Raw genomic sequence first — 13,436 nt, forward strand, 5'->3', positions numbered from 1 at the left:
ACGTCATTGTTTACAATACAACCGGAGCACATGCCGCTATGTTGAGGGGCGGGGCGTTTAGACGCGCGCTAGAGGCGGTTTAGCCAATCACAACACATTGGGCTAGCTAACCAATCAGAGCTCATCGTGTATTTCTGAGGGAGGGGCTTCATAAAAGCAGGAAATGATCAGCGCGTTCAGAAGAGAAGGGACAGAGAGGTGTAAATTATGTGAAAAATGATGCGTTTTTTAACAAACTAAGCATTAACACATGTTATACTGCACCCCATAAACACAATCAATCCTAGAAAAAACCCAATCAACCACCCCTTTAAGAACTAACTCGGGAAATTTCAGAGCTGCGTGCACTCAAAAAATATTTAGGGCTAAATGAAATATTTAAGCATTTGAATTACTTATCAAATTTACACAGTTTTAATGTAAACTAATAAATTTAATGTGATGCATACTTGTCAGTCGTACATAATGAAACAGGCCAGATTTCTGTAATTGTACTAATAAACTAACAAATTAATAATAATGAATAATCAATGTGTTTATATATTCATCCTCAATAAATTCGATTTCTTTCTCTCATGCATTTTAAACTGAATATTGCTTGTTCAGCCGCTAGTCATATTTAACCATGTTCATACTTTTTAACATTATAAATGTAATATTTATTCTGCTGCTAATAACAGATGTATGCTGTTTCTAAAGGATTTGAATGTATGCATTTTGAAAATATGATTATTTAAATGAAATCAAATAGTTGTAAATAGTTATTAATAAACTATGCTGTGATTTTGTTTCATATATATATATATATATATATATATATATACACACACACATACATATATATATATATATATATATATATATACATATACATAAATTTTCAGGTAGTTTCATATTCATTTAGTTTAACCTGACTAAAAATGAAAATATATAGAATATATAGACATAATCAATAACTAATAAAAATGACAAACCAGAAAATAAAATTATTACAACTTTAAAATATAAAATGAAAAAGGAACATACAAAAATAAAAAAAAATTCTAAATGTCAATTAACTATAAATGATCCTAAAATAATAATTCTGGCCTGTTTCACTGATGTATGACAGACAAATATGCATCACATTAAGTTTATTAGTTCATGTTAAAACTGCAATTCAAAAATATAAATCTTACATTTAGGCCTAAATATGAGTGTGTTCTGAACCCAGAATATTCCTTTAAACAGACTGTCAGAATCGTCCAATCGGCAGCAGATCTACCTGAGACCGGCAGAAACACGTGACTGCGATCCATCGATGCCCAACACGTTAATCGTTATTAAAGTGAAGCGGAAGTGCAAGACGAGCCGGAAGTGGCCGAAATCTTCAAAAGTAGCAATTTGCTACGAGTTTTTGGGGCAAGTGTTGATACTCTAAAATCATGTCTAAAAGAATCAAACGATCTAGATAAATAAGATGACAACTATTCCTCAAGGAATTCAGCTACAGGCAGATTAACACAAGGCTAAAATGTAAAAAACAGAAACTGTCAGGCGACGTTCCGAGCGAATTCGAGAAGCTTCCGGATGGATCGTCTCTCTTTTGAAACGGACGTGAATCGCGACACGCCGTCTTCAAGACTATCAGCGTGTGCGATCGCCGCCGCGGAAGACATTCGATTCTCACGCATCACTCATTACGTATGAATGAATGTAACGAAAAGTGCATAGAGGAAATAAAAATCTCTAAACGGAGGGACGCGCGATTCGATCGGAATATCGACTTACAGTTTCATTCACTATTGGTTACCAATATATCAACATCTGTCCTGAGGGACCAAGTCACACTTTGTAAAATTCAGTGTAAGATTCAGCAACTGAACAAACGCGACACATCAACATCTAGCGACACTCCAAACCGGGATCGTCACATTCCACAAATCTAGCTTTTTAAACCAAATACTCAAGAAGCAGCCGATGTTGTTCTGCAACACAACAAACGATGAACAGACAGACGAAACAACGGAACGCATGACATTCTCTACAGCTTTCGTTTTGCTCCTACGGGTCGTTTTTGGTCTCTTTGTCTTCTTCGGTCTGAATCGGACACTTGGATTGGTCAGACTGATCCACAGTGTTACTGGATAGGTCCAGCCCTCTGTCAATCACAGCTGCTGGACCAATCAGAGGCAGCGCTGACGAGGGCGCAGGACTGCCGTCTTTCTTGCTGCCGTTAACAGTCCTGAAATCATGAAACACGCCTCAGATTTAGCTCATACACTACTATGGTTAGATTTTGTAAGGGTTAAGTTATTCTCAGTGATCTGGAGACTCACATGCCGTGTCGAAGGACGTGTCGTTCCCATTCGGAGCCGAGTGTGAAGGTGCGGCCGCAGAACTCACACGGATAGCGTTTGACGCCGCTGCCGCTGGGAGACTCCTCAACACCTGCATCGTCAGGAAATACAACAAAAACAGTGCAAAAGATTGATAAAAATGTCATTTTTGGAAAATCTGCATCTTTCAACAGCTATTTTACATCTGGCAGATGCTTTTATCTACAGTACATTGCAATGTAATTTCAGTATTATTGAGATAAATGGAAAATGATCGTGAATTTAAAACCTCTAAAAACACATTTTCTGTTCAGTCTATAACACTTTTGTTGCAATATGCTAATATTTATGCATATTTAATCAGATAACGCTAATTTGGATATTGTTTTCTCATGCACTGGTTAATTTTGAGATTTTGGTGTATTTTGCTTCCATAACATGTCTTCTTTCAGACTAGTGAAAAGTAAACATCCAAAATACACATTTAAGTGTTTATTACACTTTATCTATTTGTGTCTGTAGATTTCAATTCCAATCCATATCTTTAAAGAGTTTTTTCTCTTAGATACACCAAACTTAGCAGTTTTATTCCTATCTATATTCTAAAGGATTTTACTGAGGCGTTTGTTCATAGTTCATTCACACTGATTGATGCTACATTTTACTCCAAAAAACATGGTGAAAATGTGTTTGTTTTCTGTCTGTTGACAGTATTTTCTGATTTATGGAGTGACAAAAAGTGAAATCCAAAATCCCCTCTGGAATAACCTTTAATATGTCAAGAAAAACAAAAAAGAGTTTTGAACCTGACTTTATCCAATGTTCAGATTTATTTTCTGGAAATTTGTGCAAAGCTGCATTTGCTATTTAAGCTACATTTCAGAAAACTTGTAATATAAATCAATTGTCTTAATGTACTCTGATTGATCAATTGGTGAAAGTATGGTGATATCACCTGTGGTGTCTTGCCTTAATATAAAAAAGTCATAATACAAAAAAAAAAAAAAAAAAATTTAAAAAGTGGTGAAGTGCTATTCCTGCTATTTTTATAAAAATGTTTTGTAGAAGACTAATAATAAAGTCTCGAGTTTTGCATCTGTTGTTGATCATCTCTACAGATGAACATGAAGACTGTTACCTGTCACCTCCGTCTGGCTGCTCGTCGTCTCCTCATCTTCCTCCTCCACCACCTCCTCCTCTTCAGTCTCGTCTTCTCCTCTCTCCTCCTCCTCACTGCTGCTCACGTCCTTCGTCTTGTCCTTCATCAGCTCCAGCTGGTCCAGGTTCACCCGCCCCACCAGCTCAAAGTTACGGATCACCTGCAGACGACGGGTTAGACTGAGTAACCGGCTCCTGAACAAGCCACAGAAAGATCAGACATGACAGAAGACAGACCTTGTGCTCCTGGTGCAGGTGGATCTCCAGCTCGTGCAGGAGTTTGCTGTCATAGTAGCAGAGCTGACACTGGTAGGGCTTCAGCTCCTCGTGTTTCTGAATGTGCTGCTGCAGGTTCTGCTCGCTGGAGCAGGTGAAGGTGCATTTGTGACAGCGGAACACCAGGCCCTCCAGATGACGAGACAGCTTCGAGCGAGACACCTCCAGCGGGACCACGCGCTCCTCTGAGAACCATAAAAACACCACAATCACACTCTGATGCATGTCACGTTAATGCGCTTTTGAAGTGTAGCCTTAAATGACCAACTGACCTACATCTTCACATATTTTTGCATATTTAATAATATACTGCTAATTTGGATATTTGGAGAAAAAAAAAAAAAGGTTTACGGTCGAGACCCATTGTTTTTTCAAGAACTGGTCGATTTTGAGATTTTGGCCTATTTTGCTTCCATAGCATGTCTTCTTTCAGACTACTGGAAAGAAAACATCCAAAAGACACATTTAAGTCGTTGTTTTTTGCACTTTTTCTATTTGCGTCTGTAAATTTCAATTACAAGACATACATTTAAAAGTTTGTTTCTCCACTTCAGCAGCACTTATATACACCAAACTTTACAGTTTTATTCCTATCTATATTCTGAAGGTTTTTACTGAGGGGTTTGTTCATATATCATTCACACTGAATTTTACAACATTTTATTCCTAAAAACATGACGAAAATGCATATATTTAAATGTTGTGAGTTTGTTTCTCCACTTCAGCAGCACTTACATACACCAACCTTTACAATTTTATTCCTCTCTATATTCTGAAGATTTTTACTGAGGGGTTTGTTCATACATCATTCACGCTGATTTATAGGACATTTTATTTATAAAAACATGGCGAAAATGCATATTTTTAAAGGCCCTGAGTTTGTTTCTCCACTTCAGCAGCACTTCCATACACCAAACTTTACAGTTTTATTCCTATCTATATTCTGAAGGTTTTTACTGAGGGGTTTGTTCATATATCATTCACATTGATTTATACAACAATTTATTCCTCAGAACACGGTGAAAATGTTTTTCCAATATCATCAGACTCTGATTCATGTCACATTAATGAGTTTTTGGAGTATGGCCTCCAACTGACCCACATCTTCTGAAGTCTTAAGTCTAAAAATAATGAAACTTAAAAACTACACACCAAATATCCACCTTATTCTTAACATAGTAGCGAGCACAGTTTTTAAACTGAATGTGCAAAATTTCCAGTGTCATTCGCTTCCAGTTATTGTAGCTGTACAAAACCAGTCCATTATGCTGCTTGGTGTTACAAACTGATATTTGGCATTATATTATTTTACTTTATTATCGTAATCATAACCACACAGGTTTGTTGCTCAAATGGTATTACAGCATTTACCAATAGCAACTAATGAATCAAAAGTATCACACATTCACAGGAAATAGCCTACTTCTGCATTGAAAAATAAGGTGGATAGTTACATTCCACCAATAGCATGTGCTACAAAAAGAAAAACAGCAACCATTCGATTGAGGAAGTTGAAACAAGGAAGATAAAGAGAAGAAATATCTCATGATCAGACTTGCCTCCTCCATACTTGTGTCCAATAAATCTTTAAAAACAAGTCAAGTTTTTGTTCTGGTCAGTTTTTCTCAGTAACTGACCTCTGTGCAGGACGATGTGGTCGATCATGCTGCTCTTGTGTTTGGTGTGGTACAGACAGAAGGGGCAGCGCAGATCTTTGGGCGTCTCCTCGGGGCCGCTGGTGTGACCGCCCTCCACATGCAGCGTGAACGTGGACCTGAGCAACACACAACAAAAAACACATTCACTCACATGATAACTACTCTGACATGTAAGCCTAGAGATTCAGCCACATGGATATTTTCATAACTATATTATATAGATTTTGTTTTGCGGAGGCTGATAACTGATATAACAAATCTATTTTGTTTTGCCTGTTAAGTGTCCAATCTAGAACTACCAAACTCTAGACTAATGTTTCCGAAAGTGGGGTTCATGGGTTGATGAACAGCGAACAATTAATTAAATCATAAAATTGTAAAATTAAAATAATGTCAAACAAATAAAAAAGAGCAGATGAAAAGCTAACAATTATTTAAATAAAAATATAAATTAAAATGAATGTCAAAATAAAAACAAATTAAAATGAGTTGATGAAAAGATAAATGATAAAAAAAATGTCAAATTCAAATAAATTTCAAATTAAATCAAAATGAGTTGATTAAAAGCAAATAATCAAATCATAATGTAAATATTGTAATGCAATCAGAAAAAACACTTAAAATTAAAATAAAACAAAACACTAAAAATAATTTTATAATGTAATATAATGTAAAATTAAAATAAATTTTTTTTCAAAATGAGCTGATGAAAATCTAATCAAATAAATAAAATATTTAAATAAAAAATAAAATAAAAAAATTACATTGAAAATAGTTTTCCTGTGTCATGTGACTATTAACTGACATCAGAGAACCGTGAACATGTGAATGTGTTGTTAAATTAATATTATCTTAAGTAAACATTTCAGTCCAAAGTTGTTCGGCTGATGAAAAACTCTGTGAATCACTGATCTAGACCTCTAGTATTTGACATACTGTATTTAAAACATGATAAGGTGTAGCAGAAGGTGGATGACTGTTTAGTATTTAGTAAACCGGTTGCTGGAGTAAATACGCCCTGATCTTACTCTTTTAACAGCCTAACCAGACGGCTCATGATAAACACCTGTAGCTGAAACAGTAGCGTGCCCGCACCGACAGGGTCATGGGTTCAATTCCCAGGGAAAGTACTAATCATATGTATAGCTTGAATGCAATGCAAGTCGCTCTGAATAAAAGTGTCTGCCAAATGCCTGAATGTAAATAAATAAAGATGATACTGGCTGATATAGTCTGATATGTGATTCTCTGGCGGCTCACGCTGTTCTTACTTGTAGCAGGTGAAGAAGGAGCAGTCCTTGCATTTGAAGAGCTTCTTTCCTCCGTGTCGGTCGCGGTAATGTCTGCGCAGACTCTGCATGTAGCCGGAGCTGAACTCGCAGAACTCACAGGTGAGGATGGAGTCGGGCCGGGCCTGAGGAACGGGACTCTCGAGTGGCGGCGGCGGACTGGAGGAAACATCGGCCTGGACCCGAGACGCCAGCTGGAAGTGACTCAACTGCTGCTGAACATCTGCTGGCTCCAGATATCCCGCAGACTCTGAGACGACAGCAGCGAGACAAAGACATCAGCGTCTAGAAGGCGCTTACACCTGCTATTAACATCTGCCTCGGCTCATACAGACACATGTGCACTTGTGCGTGTTTCAGTCGCACGGTTTTTTTCTTTTAAAGGAGATATATTATGCCCCTTTTTACAATATGTGATATAAGTCTCTGGTGTCCCCAGGTGGTTTTCTGAGCGCACACACACAGACAGAACACACACAGCAGAGCACACACACAGAAAGCGGCTGTCACAGCATGCGAGTACTAAACTAAGTTCTCATTCACACACAAGTTTACGTTAAAAACACACAAGTTACAAAAACAGTGGGTTATGTCTGTGAAGGTAAACAGCTGGGAAATAAATCGCATGTTTATTTTAGATCTGTGTGGCAGCAGCAATATACAGTAAATAAATCAATAAATGCACTGCTCTGTTGTCTCGTCTGAGGCTGGGACTCTAAACAGTGTTCAGTGCTCGTCAGTGCAGCCAAACACAGAACAGTTAGTGTGTTTTGCTCAAACTTTCACCATGGCATTAGAACTAGTACACCGTTGTCGCTTGCAAAATCAAAATGACGGCGCCGTGGGTGTAAATTTACAGATTAAGGGGTGGTAATATTATAATGAGATCCCTTTGTCACGTCACCAAGAGAGCGAAATCAGACACATTAGTTTTCTCAGACGCTTGCAGAAAAAGGCTTCCCAAAACAAAGTTACTGGGTTAATCTTTTTTCACGTTTCCTTGGTTGGTAGATGCACCGGGGACCTGATTATAGCACTTATATCATGAAAATCTGACTTTTCCAGGTTTTGTCACTTTTAAAGCTGAATCTAACCAGTAATTTTAACCCTTGTTTTAGCACAATAAATTACATGTTGAGCGAATGTGATGTGGCCACGTGTCACTCATTCTAAATGTAAAAATATTTTTTTTTACAAACATATATATAATATCAAATATATAAATATTTTAATAAAAATACAGAAAAACTGTAAAATTGTGTAATTTTATTACAATTTAAAATAAGTGTTTTCTATGTGAATATCTGTTAAACTGTAATTTATTTCTGTGATGCGCAGCTGTATTTTCAGCATCATTACTCCAGTCTTCAGTGTCACATGATCTTCAGAAATCATTCTAATATGCTGATTTGCTGCTCAACAAACATTTCTGATTATTAGCAATGTTGAAAACATTAATATTTTTGTGGAAACCGTGATGCATTTTCTTTTTCAGGATTCACAGATGAATAGAAAGTTCAGAAGAACAGCATTTATTTTAAATAGAAATCTTTTGTAACATTATAAATGTCCTGACTTTGACTTTTGATCAATTTAATGTGTCCTTGTTAAATAAAAACACTAATTAATAATAATAATAAAAAACCTTACTGACTTCAAACGTTTGAACAATAGTTTATATAAACAATATTTTTCATTCTCATGCCAATATATAATATATAATTTTTCCCAATTATATTCAAAATGTTTAATGCAAGAAGTCAAATACTAAAGAATTGGTTTGTTTTCACCGTGTTTTTCACTAAATGAACAATCATATTTCCCATGCATGTCATTTTCAGCATCAGGAAGTTTCTGCATTGACCTTTAACCCCAGTGTTGGGGTCTTACCGGTGCATTGTGGGTCGAGGGCCGTGTTCTGGTCGCTGTGTTCAGTGTTGGGTCGTGTGGAGCGCAGCGTGGCTCCGGCTCGGAGTTTGGGCAGCGTGAGCGTCTCTCCGTGCTCCTGCAGCGAGTGCTCCTTCAGCTGGATGATGGTCATGGTGGAGAACGGACACGAGACGCACTTATACGTGTGTTCACCTGCAACACAAACACACGCCGCCACATTAACACAAACCAGATCTGTGCAAACATTGAAAGAGCATTCTGGGATATCTTACAGTTTTCCTCAATTGCTTTGGCTACATTCTCGAATAAGAGAAATGCACATTAATATCTCTGACATGAAATGTTTGTGAAGCCCTGTCTCTCACAGACGCAGCGTGTCCGTCTGTATGATGTCACTCGCTCATGTCCGTTTCATCAGCCCTCGCCCTTCTCCTACTGTTTGCTTTAAATGCCTCAGAAGAGCGCAGAGAGAGAGAGAGAGAGAGAGGGGGCTGATGGGTAACGGAGAGCAGAAGGACGATGCTCGATTTCTGTCGCTTTGCCCTTCAGTGACTTTCACAGTCCAGCGAGAGAAACACTGTTACCATCAGACGAGTGTGTGAGAGATTCCTGCAGCTCAACATACACACACACACACACACACATTAAATATACACACACAAACACTACAATACAACACACGCACACAAAACAAAACACACACACACACACACACACACACGCAGGCTGTCATGTCCATGTTAATTACAGGTGTGGCTTTGAGAACTTCATATCTTCTCTCCAGCAGTGAAAGCGTCACTCATCTCGTCCTGTCAGTCATATTCAGTGAGTTCATTAATGTCTCAAACTCATTTCAATCACCTTGTTAAAGTCACATGTCAGTCATCTCCAAGAATCTTGAAACCAGCTCAAGCTATAAATCCAGACTGAAGCACATTTAATATGGAGATTACAGTAGTTGATTAAACGCTTGTGTGTGTGTGTGTGTGTGTGTGTGTGTGTGTGTAGCGTCTCACCTGCGTGTGTTTTGTGCAGGTGGCTCTTGAGGCGGCTCAGGTAGGAGGATTTAAAGGGACAGAACTTACAGCGGAAGGGCTTCTGATGTCCGTGGTGTGACTGGATGTGACGGTCCAGACTGGAGAGAAAAGACAGCGGTCAGACACACATATGGAGGACAAACAAGCATCTGATTAAAACCAAAAGAGTCACAGCATCCTCAATGAGTGATGTTCAGCTCACTTCTGCTTGATCAGTGTAATTTTAGTATTATTTATATATGCTATTATAATGTTTATTAATATTTTGAATTAGCTTTTATTTATTAAATTTAGTTTAAGTTTTAGTAATTAAAAAAAAAATCTATATAGCATTTTAGCACTTCAAAGTCGGTTGCCAAGGCAATATAAATTTTTCATTTAAGTATTTGTTTAAATATCTTTATTTGGAATTTTACAAAATAAAATCCCTATTTTACTCGTTTTTTTTTTTTATTATGCAAAAATAAAACGTACAATTACATACAACAACATGAAAAGAACATTCTAATAGTGATACCCACCTAAATTTTAAAATTGATAAAAAAAAACAAGTAAAGAAAATTACTTTCAGTTTTAGTTAACAACTAGTTAAAAAGTTCGTCAAGACAAACTTTAGGTTGGCTTGAGAAAGCCTAGCCTGAAAGTTTAAAGCAGTTGTAAAAGCCTGAAGTTTGAAAATTTAGATAGATTAGATCACATGATGTTGATAACATGTTTCTAGCATGATTAGCATGTTTTTAACATGATTGGCCTGTTACTAGCATTTTGCTGGCATGATTAGCATGTTGCTAGCATGATTAGCAAGTAACTAGTATGTTGCTAGCATGATTAGCAAGTAAATGGCATGTTGCTAGCATGATTAGCAGGTTACTAGCATGTTGCAAGCATGATTAGCATGTTAGCATGATTAGCATGCGACTAGCATGTTGCTAGCATGATTAGCAAGTAACTAGCATGTTTGCTAGCATGACTAGCATGTCACTATCATGATTAGCAAGTTACTAGCATGTCTCTAGCATGTTTCTAGCCTGATTAGCATGTTACTAGCATGTTGCTAACATAATTAGCATGCTACTAGCATGTTACTAGCATGATTAACAAGTGAGTAACATGTTTCTAGCATGATTAGAAAGTTACTAGCATGTGAGCACTGTAGTGCACACGCTCTGAAGCTCATGTGGGCGATACAGGTTTGATTTCCCAATCTCTATCACTTCCCGTCCTCTATTCTCATAAAAACTACAAATAAAATAAATACGTAAAGCACGCACTAACGCTCAGCAGGTGTCACAGGTGTGCTGTCAGCGGACGCTTCAGGAAGATTCAGGACGTCTGAATGATTCCACAAGGACAGGCAGAAAAAGTGAATCAACCGGGATGCGTCTAATGATAACCCTAAAGACCTGTGAAAGGAACACCTCTCGGCAGAAGATCCCTGCTTTAGCGCTGAGACTCTGACAAAACAGCCGTCTCCGACAGGGATTTGGGGAATCAGTGGTTTTTATCCACGGTTCCCGTGTGGCACATGAATGCGGCAGCTTTCTGTGTCACGGAACATCCAGTGAAGGAGGATTTACTCCAGGGAACCAAACAAAGGTCCTGCGCTTCAGACGAGACTTACAGCTCTGTCAAAATATCTGCCATTCTCACAGGAAGTAAATGAGGAGACGTGACACTCCAGCGCGTGCACAATCTACATCTCACATACACTACCGGTCAAAAGTTTGGGATCAGGACAGTTTTAATGTTTTTACAGGAGTCTCTTCTGCTCATCAAGGCTGCATTTATTTGATCAAAAATACAGGAAAAAATTTAATATTGTGAAATAATATTATGATGTAAAATAATGTTTTTCTATTTTAATATACATTAAAATCTAATTTATTCCTGTGATGCGCAGCTGAATTTTCAGCATCATTACTCCAGTCTTCAGTGTCACATGATCTTCAGAAATCATAATAATATGCTGATTTATTATCATTTTAAAGGATATTAAAATAGAAACCATTATTTTATATTGTAATAACATTTTGCAAGATTACTGTTTTTTTCTGTATTTTTGATCAAATAAATGCAGCCTTGATGAACAGAAGAGTCTTCTTTAAAAAAACATTAAGTTTTTTTAACAGTAAGTCTTACTGATCCCAAACTTTTGACCGGTAGTGTGTGTTTTCCCTCAGGAGTTTTTTTTGTATTTATCTATTCATCTCCTGCTCTCTTTGTTTGATGTAAGAGACAAAGAATTCACAAAGAATGTTTATTATTTTAGTGCTTGAAGCCGAGACACTACAAGACAAAATCATGCATTGGTCTATTTTGAAATTTTGGGCTTTTTGTCTTTTCATAATGTGTTTTTAGTTTATTTTATTGCACTTTATCTATTTGCGTCAGTAGATTTTAATTCCAACACGCATCTTTAAAAGTTTTTTCCTCCACTTTAGCAACACCTGCACACACTAAAACTTACAGTTTTATTACTATCTATATTCTGAAGGTTTTTACTGAGGGGTTTGTTCATATGTCATTCACTTGATTCTTTATTGCACTTTATCTAAGTCTGTAGATTTTATGCCGTTTTCTCAAAATTAGTTTGTTTCTCCACTTCAGCAGCACTTACATACACCAAACTTTACCGTTTTATTCCTATTATTATTCTGAAGGTTTTTACAGAAGGGTTTGTTCATATATCATTCACACAGATTTTGACAACATTTTATTCCAAAAAACATGGTGAAAATGCATATTTTTAAAGGTTGTGAGTTTCTTTCTCCACTTCAGCAGCACTTACATACACCAAACTTTACAGTTTTATTTCTAATACTATTCTGAAGAGTTTTACTGAGGGGTTTGTTCATATGTCATTAGCCTGTTTTTCTATTGCACTTAATCTATTTAAGTCTCTAGTTTTTAGGGCGTTTTCTCAAAATTAGTTTCTTTCTACAGGGTCAGTTAAAGATACAGATACAGTCCGGTAAGAGATACAGAAGTATCAGATCAATGATACTAGGCTGTTAAACAGCTTTTACCCTACAGCTATTAGAATGCTTAATCTGAGAATGAGACCTGCACTTTTTTTTTTTTAATCTATTTGAGTGTATTTTAGTTTATTTATTAGTATTCTCATTTATTAGCCATGTTATACTTTTGCACTGAATTACTGTGATGTGGACATGTCAAACGTAATCCCGTTTTTAAGTGAAGCATGAAAAATGACAAATAAAAGGAATCTGAAGCTGAACTTGCGTTCACTAACCGATGTGAAGTCTCACTCACTTGTGTCTGAACGGTGAGGCGAACTGACAGTACTGGCAGCTGTATTTGTCGTTTCTGTTGACGAGCGCTACAGCTGAGTGGCTCCTCTCGTGAGAGCGCAGGCCCTGCATGGACATGAACATACGATTGCACATACTGCACGGATGCCCAGGAACCACACGCTCCTTCTCCGGCTCCAGCGGCCCAACCATCGGCTCCGTTTCCACGGCCACTGGCTCCATGGTCTCCATGGTGACGTCAGGCGGTGATGCACCAGTAGTCTCCAATGGGTCAGCGTCCATGGCAACCACATCCTCCACGTCACCGTTGGTGATTCCGTCCATGGGAACAGCAACAGGCATCTCTGCTGCTTCCTGCTGTCAGAGGAAATGACTGATATTACTCATACAGGACATAAAGGACAAAATCTGCAAGATGCTTTGCATTGTGACATTGTTTTCATGTCAATTAAACACATTCCACCGCTAATTCTCATTACCGTAATATATATAAACTACTGCGTATTAGAATGATTTCTGAACGATCATGTGACACTGA

The 13,436-nt window shown here is 37.4% G+C and overlaps 1 protein-coding gene across 6 annotated transcripts in view; it reads right to left on the reverse strand.

The window, feature by feature from the left end:
- Positions 1-1,168: 1,168 nt before the first annotated feature.
- LOC107724710 (zinc finger protein 462-like) overlaps positions 1,169-13,436 on the reverse strand; it is a 44,304-nt gene continuing 32,036 nt past the window's right edge. For 3 of the 6 annotated variants that reach the window (XM_016533724.1, XM_016533727.1, XM_016533725.1), the window contains exons 5-13: positions 12,900-13,255; positions 9,606-9,724; positions 8,590-8,781; positions 6,682-6,949; positions 5,390-5,526; positions 3,714-3,937; positions 3,457-3,637; positions 2,319-2,430; positions 1,169-2,224 (exon numbers count right to left, since the gene is read on the reverse strand). In XM_016533724.1, the coding sequence (XP_016389210.1) occupies positions 2,044-2,224; positions 2,319-2,430; positions 3,457-3,637; positions 3,714-3,937; positions 5,390-5,526; positions 6,682-6,949; positions 8,590-8,781; positions 9,606-9,724; positions 12,900-13,255 (1,770 nt within the window). In that variant the 3' untranslated portion in view covers positions 1,169-2,043. The remainder of the gene's footprint in view (positions 2,225-2,318; positions 2,431-3,456; positions 3,638-3,713; positions 3,938-5,389; positions 5,527-6,681; positions 6,950-8,589; positions 8,782-9,605; positions 9,725-12,899; positions 13,256-13,436) is intronic. The other 3 variants (XM_016533728.1, XM_016533729.1, XM_016533730.1) reach the window with 3 other exon arrangements.

The sequence above is a fragment of the Sinocyclocheilus rhinocerous genome, unplaced genomic scaffold (assembly GCF_001515625.1).
Source record: "Sinocyclocheilus rhinocerous isolate Xijiao unplaced genomic scaffold, SAMN03320098_v1.1 scaffold124, whole genome shotgun sequence".
NCBI classification, from domain to species: domain Eukaryota; kingdom Metazoa; phylum Chordata; class Actinopteri; order Cypriniformes; family Cyprinidae; genus Sinocyclocheilus; species Sinocyclocheilus rhinocerous.